General features: G+C 35.9%; 1 protein-coding gene across 2 annotated transcripts; it reads left to right on the top strand.

Moving 5' to 3' along the window:
• Positions 1-6573: 6573 nt before the first annotated feature.
• LOC113356457 (SAL1 phosphatase-like) lies at positions 6574-11873 on the top strand. 2 transcript variants are annotated; one of them, XM_026599598.1, is made up of 8 exons: positions 6574-6919; positions 7717-7792; positions 9030-9103; positions 9197-9396; positions 10421-10631; positions 10722-10820; positions 10924-11077; positions 11543-11873. In XM_026599598.1, the coding sequence occupies exons 1-8, from the start codon at positions 6605-6607 to the stop codon at positions 11719-11721; spliced, it is 1308 nt and encodes a 435-aa protein (XP_026455383.1). In that variant the 5' UTR covers positions 6574-6604; the 3' UTR covers positions 11722-11873. The 2 variants fall into 2 exon arrangements, with proteins under 2 accessions (XP_026455383.1, XP_026455384.1); XM_026599599.1 differs by lacking the exon at positions 6574-6919 and adding an exon at positions 7395-7453.

An 11873-nucleotide genomic window follows, 5' to 3' on the forward strand; every position in this document is an offset into this window, starting at 1 on the left:
TGGATTAGGTATTCGTAGTTTGAGATTGGTGAATAAATCATTGTTATCTAAGTGGCATATTAGATACTGTAAGGAGAATACGGCATTATGGAGGCGAATTGTATGTGAAAAATCAAAAGCAGAAGAGGATTGTCTGCTTCCTTTGCAAGTTAAAGATCCGGTTGGGAGAAGCATGTGGTTTGATATTCTGAGAGAGAATAAAGTTTTTATTGATTCTGTGAATGTGCAGGTTAAAAATGGCTTAACAATCAGATTCTGGCAGGACTTTTGGTGCGAGAAGCAATCCCTCAGGGAGAAATACTCGAGGCTATACAGGATCATTACACAAAAAATGGCACCTGTGGTTGAATTATACGACAACAGTTGGACTTTTCAATTCAGTAGAGCATTGAACCCAGCGGAAAGAATTGATCTTTTGGAGTTGAAGTTTGACATCAGGCTTGTGGCTTTGACTCAGGGAGAAGAAGACTGCTTGGAAGGAGGTGTTTCTGCTAAGACTATTTATAGGAGGTTAACTGATGCGGATCCAGACTGGGATGGTCACCGTATTTTGTCAAGTAATTATGTGCCTCCTAAAGTGCTTTTCTTATGTTGTGCATCTCTTCATAACTCTATACCAACCAGACACATGTTGCAGCATATGAGAGTAGTCATTCAATCAAATATATGTCTCTTTTGCAATATGGAAGTGGAAACTATGGATCACCTATTCATCCGTTGCAGCGTGATTGTAAAGTTATGGTAGTATTCTATAGCATCTTTGAGGGTTAATTGGGTGATGCCGCTCCAGTTCAAATCGATGGTGCTCAGTTGGAGATTGGAAAGAGTTGCTGCCAGAGTAAAGATGGTGTGGCATTTGCTGCCATTTCCGATTTGCTGGGAAGTTTGGAACGAGCGAAACATGAGAGTACATGGAGGTAGAGCTAAATCAAAGTACGAGCTAGAGATTGCTATAAAGCAACGGATTCATCTTTGGAGCTCAACTATAGAGGTTTTTAAACAATACTCTGCAACTCAGATTATGAATCAATGGGATGATATATTGATCTTGTAGCTACAGCATTTATCTTTTTTGTGATGGTCGCTTGACCTTGTAAATATTTTGTACATATCTTTTTTTCTTCAATATATCCTTTCCATTTCAAAAAAAAAAATCGGTTAGTTGTGAGGAAAAAAAAGTACTGTGGGTCATTTACAATAAAAGGTAAAGTAATAAGATATGTACTTATTCATATATAAAAAAATTAGCAATCAAATTTTTATTATAAATTAATTTTTTATGTGTAGGCTATTTACAAATAATAACCTCGAAAACAGGATAAACAACAAGGATGTACATATTGCAGTAGTATGACTATAAGTGTGTCATTTCCATTGGTATATGTTGAACTTTTCAAACATAAACTGTTAGTAACTTAAAATATATGTAAGATCTTTGGTAGAGTCTAAAATGATCCAAATGTATACACGTGTATTCACGTATATATCTAGGAAACGATGTTTCCAATATGTAAAAAAAAATGAAAATAGAAAAGATGAGCATCGTGTCAACACATAAATTTAGAAAGTAAGTTCTATGAACAACTGAAATAAAGGCATTTAACATATAAAGAAATATTTCTAATACCACAAATAAATTAGCCCTAGCAAAAAAAAAAATTCTCATAAATATAGTAAGCTTTCTTTCTAGTCTTATGTTTTAACATTTAACTAAAAAAAATCTCAATACCATCTTTTCTTACCGCCCTCTACATTAACACCAACTGAAATACAAATTCTAAAAAAATAAGTAATGACAAAAACAAATACAAAAAAATTCAAAAAGACATAATACAAGCATAAAATCTTACCACCATCATCCACAGTGGGATATAGTGATTCTGCAGGTGGTTTTGATTGCAAGTTTAAGGGTGTTGACTTAAAATCTTATGATTATTATAGATATCATATGTTAATCCACGAGAAGCAAAGGCAGGTTGCTTTCAAAGCCGAGGCTAAGAGGCAGCAACTGGAGGAGCCGTAAAGGGTAGCTTCCCAACAACAAAAATAATAATTAAGGAAACATTAGATTGCGCTCTAGGATGCAATGAAGTCTTTGGTGGTGTTGGTTTAAGGATTCCATGATGTCTTTGGTCTGATTGCGTTCAAGGTTGTCTTCACTGGTCTCTTTCAGTTCCATTATTACTGTTTTTTTTCTTTTTGGTGCCTGGGCACAATATTATTGTAATTAAAGAAAGTGGTACTTCCTTGGATACAAAAGGTACTTATTATTATTATGAGACATTAAGAGAAGTTGCATTTTTACGTAGATGAAGAATTAACAACAGAGGTGGATGAGTCCACCATTCCTCATTAAGACACCAGTTTTTATTACTTTGGATTATATATTCTACTAGTCTTACTTATTTAAAAAAAAAAAAAACATCCACAATCTTAACATATTAATGTTGTTTGCATATTCCCCGAATTCTTGCAACCGAAGAGTATGCAAATCTATTTGAAAGTTGTCATCAAGACATATAATAAGTTGGGTGTTTCTCGGGAGGTATTTAAAAATAAAAACAATACCTACAACAATAGCCACGGAGTTCTAGAAACCCTGAGATTTTGAGGTTTTATTTTGAAGTTGTTTTTTCATTATAATCATAAACTTATGAGTTTGGTTTTTGTTGTTCATAATAGGTTGTTGCATATGTTGATGAAGATTCTTCTTCAACGAATTTGCTTGGTAAACCGATTTTTTTCACAAGTTAACTGTTTTCTAGTATAATTTGAATAAAAATCAAATTGTGAAAAATTTTAATTAAGGTAAGCATAGTAATTTATATAGTCTTTTCAGATTTGCATCATGCATTTGATGTCTTGTTATTTATTTTGTACCAGTTTTTATAACTAGATCCCAATAGGAGTCGTGATTAAATTTTACCATATATATTTGCCTCCACGAGATATATAAACTTCAAAAGTACTAAGTCTAAATCAGTCAAAGTTTAAAATCAAGTGTTAATAGTGCATTCTAGGTGCGAAAACTGAAATCAAATCTGGTAGTCGGTACACCCAAAAACTAATCTTTTTTTCCCCCGATCATTGCTCATTTCCTAGAATGAACGACTACTCAATTACCCCAAAGGAATAAATTTAAGTATCTCAAAACTGAATGAAAAAGTCATAAACATGAAGCACTTAAACTCCAGAAATCTTGATTAAACATTATTATCTTCGTCTGTACAAGAATATCCGATAACATTGTCAACTTCATGGAGATTCTTAATACTCTCAACCTAATTTTTTGCCCAAAATTTATCGTGTGAGCTTCAGTTATCCAATATGATATAACATGAAATCTATCTTCTAGCCCTAAAAATTTTACTTAAAGAACTAACATGGGTTTCGTTATCCAAATTATGCAACATGACTTAAAATCCGTTAATGTCCTAAACTATAATCTAGGATGCATATCAATATGGTGTCCTTTAACCTACCATGTGACCCAAAATTTATCCCACAATTTAGAAAATCTTTTGCGTGACTTTTATAGTTGTTAGTAACCCGTAATTAATGTGCTCTGCCACCCAAATATTCCATGTGTTCTGAAAACTTCATTATGAACCAAAATTTTAGCGTGTAAGTTACCTACCGACCCTAAATGGGCATGTGACCTATATTTGGCATGTGACTCGAAATTTGTGGCCCAAACTTTTGCTCTCGTGAATTACTTAATAATGACATGTGGCCCAAAATTTTCATGTAGTCCATATTTACCTCGTGCCTCAAGTTCTCCCCTGTCAAAAAGTCTGCATATCTCTCACAATCCAAAATATTCTCCAAGAACCAAAACACGGATGTTGATTCGAAATCTATTGTGTAACGTGAAATGATGAGGGTACCGAGTATACCACAATCTTTTCAATATAAACATATACAGACACATTGGTAGAACATATGTGACTCAGGATATCCATAAGATAGCCCAGACATTAAGAGATGCGCACATGATAGAGGTGATCGAATTGTCAGTGTACCAGGACTAAGAAACACTAAATAATGTTAGTGTCGCAAAGTTGTCAACGCTGGCATTAGACCATCGCTTGTGATAACACTGAAACTAGAACTAGGCTAGTGCCGAAATATAGGTTGTCACTGGCATCAGGCTAGCGTTGTAGTATAGGTTGGCGGTGGCATTAGGATAGCTTTGTGGTGGGTAGGCGCTAGCACCAGTATCTTAGAATAGCGTCGTGTTATGAAGGATGTACTGGCCTCAACTAGCGCCACGGATAAGCGTGCACTCTTCTTCTTATTATTCGTACTTAGTTATAATTGCATACATTGTGCGTGCATTGGGTTAGCACTTGTTTTTGTACAAGATATACTCACATTCTACCGTTTATTAGTGCATTGATCTGTTATGAGCAAGTGGCGTTGGATCCCGATGACAATCTTGGATACATGGCATAAGTTAACAATCTGAAACTCTCGGAACTGAGAGATATAAAGGTAAGTCTAAAGATTCATCTGAGAATATCTATGAATAAACTCAGAAATTCATTCTAGCAAACACATGATTAGCAAAATAGACTTCGAGTATTGGAGACTTGCGTAGAAAAACTTGTGTTTAGAACAAGTACATACAGAGATGCCATGAGTACAGTCATAAATCAATATTACTCACTCAGAGTCTATATATATAACGAGTTCAAGGAATTCATCTGTGGAATTATAACAACTTGCAACAGGTCCAATGTTGCTATATACTAGTGGAATTAATCATAGTCAGGGAACATTTTTAATGGATTGCAACAAGCACTAGTGGAATTCTGGGAAAATTTTCTATATACCAGTGGGCAATCCGTCTAAGAGTTTTCAAACTAATGCAGATTCGATACATAAGTGAGTATTCAGTTATATAATATATAAATACCAAGTTACGCGATAAGTTTATTAAATATATATAAAATACTAAGAGTTTATCCAAATGAAGCCATATCACATATATACATAGACAGGTTATAGGGATCAATACAGTACTCTTATGGTCATTGGTAGAGTCTATAAATTATGTATACGGGTTCAGATTATGCATTTTTTTATTCAGGTTCATAGGTGAATTTATGATTTTCGCCTTTGGAAAAAACTATCCATCAACACTGTGATATGTTCTTCTTCGAAATATGATTATCTACTAAAATACTCGACTTTTGCTATGATCGACCGACAGATAGATGAAATGAGTCCAAAGGGAAAAACCAATTCTCGTTACTCACCTCGATGAAACTCCTTCAAATTGATGTCATCGTGTGATCTTTAATTCTTCATTCGTCTTGAATAACTCGGAAAATCCTAAGACTCTACTATCTAATCTACTCCAAACCAAAGTTGGCTTTAGTAGGTTAAACCAAGAAATAATTTTGGCATCTAAAATAGGATAACATATCTGACATACCAAGGTATGTAGGTTTAACCAAGCATTCGCTCTAACACTCCATTTTTCGCCTAAACCAGCACATTCAACAGACTATCAATGCAACGCCAAGTTACATTGTTAATGTCCTTTTATATATCCAGTTTGCAAGGAATACCATGAATTTTTTACCTGAATATTGCATCAATAAGCTCCTCTGCTACAAATATACCATCTTGTATTTGTTTTCCTTTGATGAAAGCACCTTTATACTTTGAAATTATCTTAAGTTCAACCTTGGTTGTTTACGTTCAACTCGGTGAATTCTTCAATTGAAATTGAACCTGCTTCTTTTAAGTTGTAAGAACAAAACTTTCTACTAATTCTTTCTTCTACACTTCAGCTTGACCATAGTGATCTCCACTCCATTTTCTTAAGAAAAATTTCAAATTTTATAGCCTCTTTGCAAAAACAAAACCAAGAGAACCAGAATATAACATGTTCTTCCACTAAATTTCCAGATTGCTTCTTGTTTTCTGGCCAATATGTTTCAATTCTGAAAAGAGGATTTGATCGAACAATGTTACTTGTAGTAAGTAATGCATGTTAATGATTTGATACATCTCTAAAGAGCGAAGTTTGAGCTGCATTGGCGTACTTGCTCTCATATGATGGTGTGATTAGAATCCTGTCAAATCTACATAATATTGGATCCACCTGCATATTGGACCAAACATATAGTCCACCACCAACAGGCAGGTCAACAAGGTCTTGCTGAGCCATAAATTCATTGAACAATTTCTTGCCTGCTTTTGAACCACCAGGCTTGTGGTGCAAAAGGTAAAAAAGAAAATGATTTTGCAGCCCAGATACAATGCATCCAAAACGACATTGGTGTACTCAGTCTACTGACCGAGGGTGGACCAATGATGTAAAGACAAATTTGCCCTCATGCCAAATGAGAATTGTTCAGCTAACAATTTCACTCCTGTTTGCCGAATGGTTAAACAAATGTAGAACAACAACAAAAATTGGGGGTGTTAATCAACCAGCAACAATCTAGTTGATTTGAGACTTTGAGATTTGATTTCTCAAACGTCTGAGCTTACATTCCATAACAATTTCTGAAATTAAAAATGTAAAATCGGTTGGTTATTACAAACATGCTCAACTTGCCTCACCTTGTATCAATTATCCCCTTTGGCTATGAAGTTTCAATATCTCCGTATCTGGCGCCAACAACAAGCCAATCCATCCATGGCAATAATGGCGTCATTTATTCTGCTTGATAAGGCCATGGGCATGGCATCCTCAGCAGCATTACTTAATTACCCAGGGGCACGCGCTTTAAAATCTTCTTCTTCAATTTTCCTCTCGCCCAAACCAGCAAAGAAACCACCAGTCTTTTCTCTCTTTCTAAGAACTAAAACAACAACCACTAGAGTAGTTGCTTCAATGTCTTACGAAAAGGACTTGGCCGCAGCCAAGAAAGCAGTCACTATTGCCTCCCGATTCTGCCAGGCAAGACCGCCCCTCTCTCTCTCTACTTAATAGATTTTCATTTCCATGTTTGTTCTGCGATTTGAGGAAAACCCCACTTATCAAAATCTTCACTTTGAGCAAAACCTAGATTTCACAGTTTCCATTTCTGGGAGGGAACTGGAAATTGATTTTCTCCGTATTTGTTTTGATTGTAAGTAAGAAAAAAAAAATCTTTATCATCTTAATACATTCCCAGTCTAGCAAAGGATTGAATTTGTGTTTATGCTTATATACTTACCAAATGGTTGAAACTTGTTTTCCCCCGATGTACATGTCTTGTGGTTTTCTAGTCATAGATTTTCATTTTATTGTATAGAAGCTCAACTATAGTAGAAGTAGATGTAGTTGTTGTATCAAATCGATTCGAATTCCAGAATGTTGCAATGTAAGGGATTAATTGACAGTTTCATTCTTTCTAGTGCAAGACCACACTTTTTAAGCAACAAATAAACAAAGACTTCCATTACCTAGTCTACTATGGTAGAATGGGTGCACACACGAATTCATCCGAAGGTTAGTCTAGCAAATCGATTGTGATTCTAATTTCGATGAAACGAAAGGTGTTGGTTATTTTTATTGTTAAGTATACCCATAGTATTTGGTATCGTGCTGCTGACCTCAGGGTTAAGCCTACTAAACATACTTTTTTGTTGAGAATTAGTTTTCCAATTGATTCCCTAATGCTGTGTATGCTTGTTTCATATATTCTCTTTAGTCTCTTTGTAGTTGTGATATGACAATCTAACAGGAGTATGTCCACCTGTTTGTTTCTCCAGAAGGTGCAAAAAGTACTTCTGCAATCAGACGTTCAATCAAAGTCAGATAAAAGTCCAGTTACAGTGGCAGATTATGGTAAGTTATCCATCTTTCTTTCCACTGATTATATCTAAATTGTGAAGCTAAATTTCATTGGGTGTTTTCTCTTCTTCTGTTTATCATTCCATTGTTAGATAAACTGGTTCATTTGAAGAATTCCTTGACGCATGTTTCTAATTTTGGTTAAATTTAAGACATGATAAAAAAAAAACATATCAGCCATATTTACTACTAGAATTTGCAAACGGGGATTTGGTACGCTTAAAGTTACTACTTACTACTAGAATTTGCAAACGGGGATTTGAATTAAGACAGAAACTCAAATTTCTAGTTAATTGGTCGTCTTGAATTCTTGATAAGTTCTAACATGTGTTATAGTATAATCAGGGTGTTGGAATCTTATGGTTTTTATTGGGTATTGTCTCTATACGGTCTCTGTATGCTGATAAATCACTTTTTTTCTTGAAATTGCAAGTCATCTTAAACTGTTTCCACTTGTAGAATAGACACTATTTACTGCTGTCATAATCTCAAATTTGTGCACCCTATTTTCAATTGACTTCATGCTTTAGTTGTTGTTATGAAGTTGTAATTTGACCGAGTTTGTCAAAGTACATAAGAGTTGCTGTGATATGGCACCAGCTCCTTGATATGCAAAATCTTGGGTTGATTGTGTTTAATGTCATGTGATCAAAAAAGAAGATAATTGTAAGTCAATGAGTCACTATAATAGACTGGGCATGGTCTTGGAATTTGGCGAGGAACAAATAAACACAGGATACATCATACGCATGTGGCCACCACTTCCCTCAAATGATGATGCACCAATTGCTTTTGTCACTTGTCAGCTGCGGAAAACCAACCCTCCCATATTAACTCATGCCTCCACACTAAGTATTTAGGTGAAACAAGTACAGTGATGTGAGTAGTCAGTAACATGATATGCAGGTTTAATGGATTCTCACATATGCAGGATTCTGACTTCAAACGTGTTGCATAATTCTTTATAATCGTGCAGCATGCACTTTTTTCACTAGCCAAGTATAGAATCTTTTTACTGATGCTCTGATTTTACTTTAGGAAAATCGATATCTAGTTTAGTTCACTACCACATACTACTATATGAGTTTCAATGCTTTTGGTTGATAGTCTCTGGTTGTCGTTTATCACATTTCACAGCTTTAATAGTGATGCTTCTTTTTACTGCTCTTTACTACTGTTAGTAGTATATACTTAACAAGTAGTTGCTAAGCTTGTCTCTGAAATTGTGCAGGTTCACAAGCATTGGTCAGCTATATTCTGGAAAAGGAACTTCCTTCTGAATCCTTTTCTTTGGTTGCGGAGGAGGTAGGTGTATCTTTCTGAGACATAGAGTGGCTATTGCCAACTGAATCTTCCTCATTCGTCTTGGATGCAAATTTACAATTTTAAATACTCCAGGATTCTGGAGATCTCCGTAATGATGGTTCACAAGAAGTGCTTCAACGCATAAGAGAACTTATGAATGATACTCTAGCGAGTGATGGAGAAAACAAGGTTTTGTCCGCAGAAGATGTTCTTACTGCCATTGATAGTGGAAAGTCTGAAGGAGGTCCCCTTGGGCGTCATTGGGTTTTGGATCCTATAGATGGCACTAAAGGGTAAGCTTGATACTCCAAACTTGAACATTTGTATATATCATTGTTTTGGATCCTATAAATAACTTCCATCATGTTGCTTTAACAATAAGCAATTTGAGATTCAATTAAATTTTATTTCGTATCTCCTCTCTCCTTTCATTTGGCTTCCTTCCGTTTTGGTACTTTCAGTGCTTGGGAAGTGTACTCGATTGATCCATCAGAGGCACTGATAGGTCATGAGTGGGGCTTACTTTGCAATTAGAAATCTGACTCACATCACATGGCCTGTATGGATCACCCATTAACATGATCACGAAGAATAAACAAGTAAAATAACTACACAAGTCACGGCCCATTTTCATATTTTGATGAGCTACAGGAACTGAAAAATAAAAGCAAGTCAGCCTACCAGTTTTATCTCCAATAGAAAGGTCTAACTAAATGCTGCAACTGTGATATGAATACGTATCTCCATCTGTGCATCATGCTTAATCAAGAGTACCTGGAATACCAGAACTGGTAAAATATTTAATGTTGGCTAATCAACTGCAATAATTTAGACATCATTTATGCAACAGATTTGCCCAAAATTCATTATACGCCCACTCAGGGTGGCAGCTAAAGGTTTTTATTAGTTTAATTTACATAAAATTTTCAGGAGCACCTATACCATAGCCCTAGTTAAAAATTCCTGGCTAAAATTCTATGTTTCCATTGTATGCGATGAATTTGATTGGTTTAGTTTGGTAAGTCTTTTTTCTAACCAACATTCATTTATTGTGTGAAACACTCACAAAACTAGGATGGGCTTTTTGTTTAATTTTATCAAGTACCATGTTCTACTTCTACATTGAATGACGTTTGCTAATGCTACACTCGTCTCTTTTTTATTCAGTAAATCCCACATTGTTGCGAGAAGTACTCATTCTTTTTCTTAGTATTTTGGTCCTTTCTTTTGTGCACTTCTCTTTCTCTCCTCTATTTTTGACTCATCTGTCCTAGATGACTGTGGTTGCATTCTTATACTTCCAATGCTTGAGTCCAGGTTTGTAAGAGGACATCAATATGCAATAGCATTAGCACTGTTAGATGAAGGAAAGGTTGTTTTGGGTGTCCTAGGTTGTCCGAATCTTCCCCTAGCATCAATAGCCAACACTGATCAATCTTCTTCACAAAACCAAGTTGGCTGTCTTTTCTATGCTACCATCGGTTCTGGAACTTACATGCAGTCCTTGGATGGGTCTTCACACAAAAAGGTAAATGCATCTAATGATCTAAATGCTTGTCTAGTTTAAACTTTATCTGGTCAGGTGTTTGATGCTCTGCAGTCTCCTGTTGCCATTCAGGTGCATGTGAGTGCCATTGAAAACCCTGCAGAAGCATCATTCTTTGAATCATTTGAAGCAGCACACACAACATTCAGTCTGTCTGGCTCGATAGCTACGGTATTGCCTCCATCCAGCCCCACTAAGCTCAAAAATGTTCTCAAAATTTACACCCACACTGCCCTCTCGAGAATATGACATCCTAATGTTACATCTGTTACAGAAACTAGGTGTGAAAGCACCGCCAGTCAGAATTGATAGTCAAGCAAAATATGGGGCATTGTCCAGAGGAGATGGAGCTATATATTTACGTTTCCCCCACAAGGGCTACCGAGAAAAAATTTGGGATCACGCGGCTGGCTGCATTGTGGTGACAGGTACAGTAGTTAAATGTTATTTTTCATTTTGATGTTCTGATCTGTAACATTATTTTAATTTCTCATCTTGGTAATTCTCTAGAATTCGTTGATACATCGGAAGTTTTTTTAGTAACTTCTGGGACTGTTTTGCAATCTGGAAACCTGAGCCATCAAGGAACTCTAAGTGTTGGGTCCCTTTTGGTCTTCGTACTTGTTGTTTTCAACTTTCAGAAGTTGGAACACATTATCAATATTCTTTGATAGCTCTCCCATATGGATTCTTAACGAGAACTGTCCAGTTTGAATCCCCCCGCATGTGGTCCTACTAACTATGGATATCTTGTTGATGGTCCCCTGAATATTACTCGTTTATGCAGGCAGTTATTTGTTCTATTTTGTTTGTAATCTAACTACTCGTTTGAGGAGATTGCTGTTATATTGATGTAAAGCTCCTCTAATTCTGTGTTTGTTTGTGTATTGCAGAAGCCGGCGCTGTGGTATCAGATGCTGCGGGGAAACCTTTGGATTTCTCAAAGGGTAAATTTTTGGATCTCGACACGGGTATAATAGTTACCAACCAGAAGCTGATGCCGTTGCTCTTGAAAGCTGTTCAAGATTCTTTACGTGAGGCGTCATCACCTCCAACAGGTCCATCCTTGTGATTCATCTCCACTCTCTTTTCTGACAAAAATGGGTGAACGACCCCATATGTTGTTTTTCTGTTCCAGTGTAAAACAATAAAAGAAACAACTAAAGCTTAATTTGAACATTTTTCTAAGATTATGCAATGCAATGTTCAATTTAGATTCCTCCT

This window comes from Papaver somniferum, chromosome 3, assembly GCF_003573695.1.
Source record: "Papaver somniferum cultivar HN1 chromosome 3, ASM357369v1, whole genome shotgun sequence".
Taxonomy (NCBI): domain Eukaryota; kingdom Viridiplantae; phylum Streptophyta; class Magnoliopsida; order Ranunculales; family Papaveraceae; genus Papaver; species Papaver somniferum.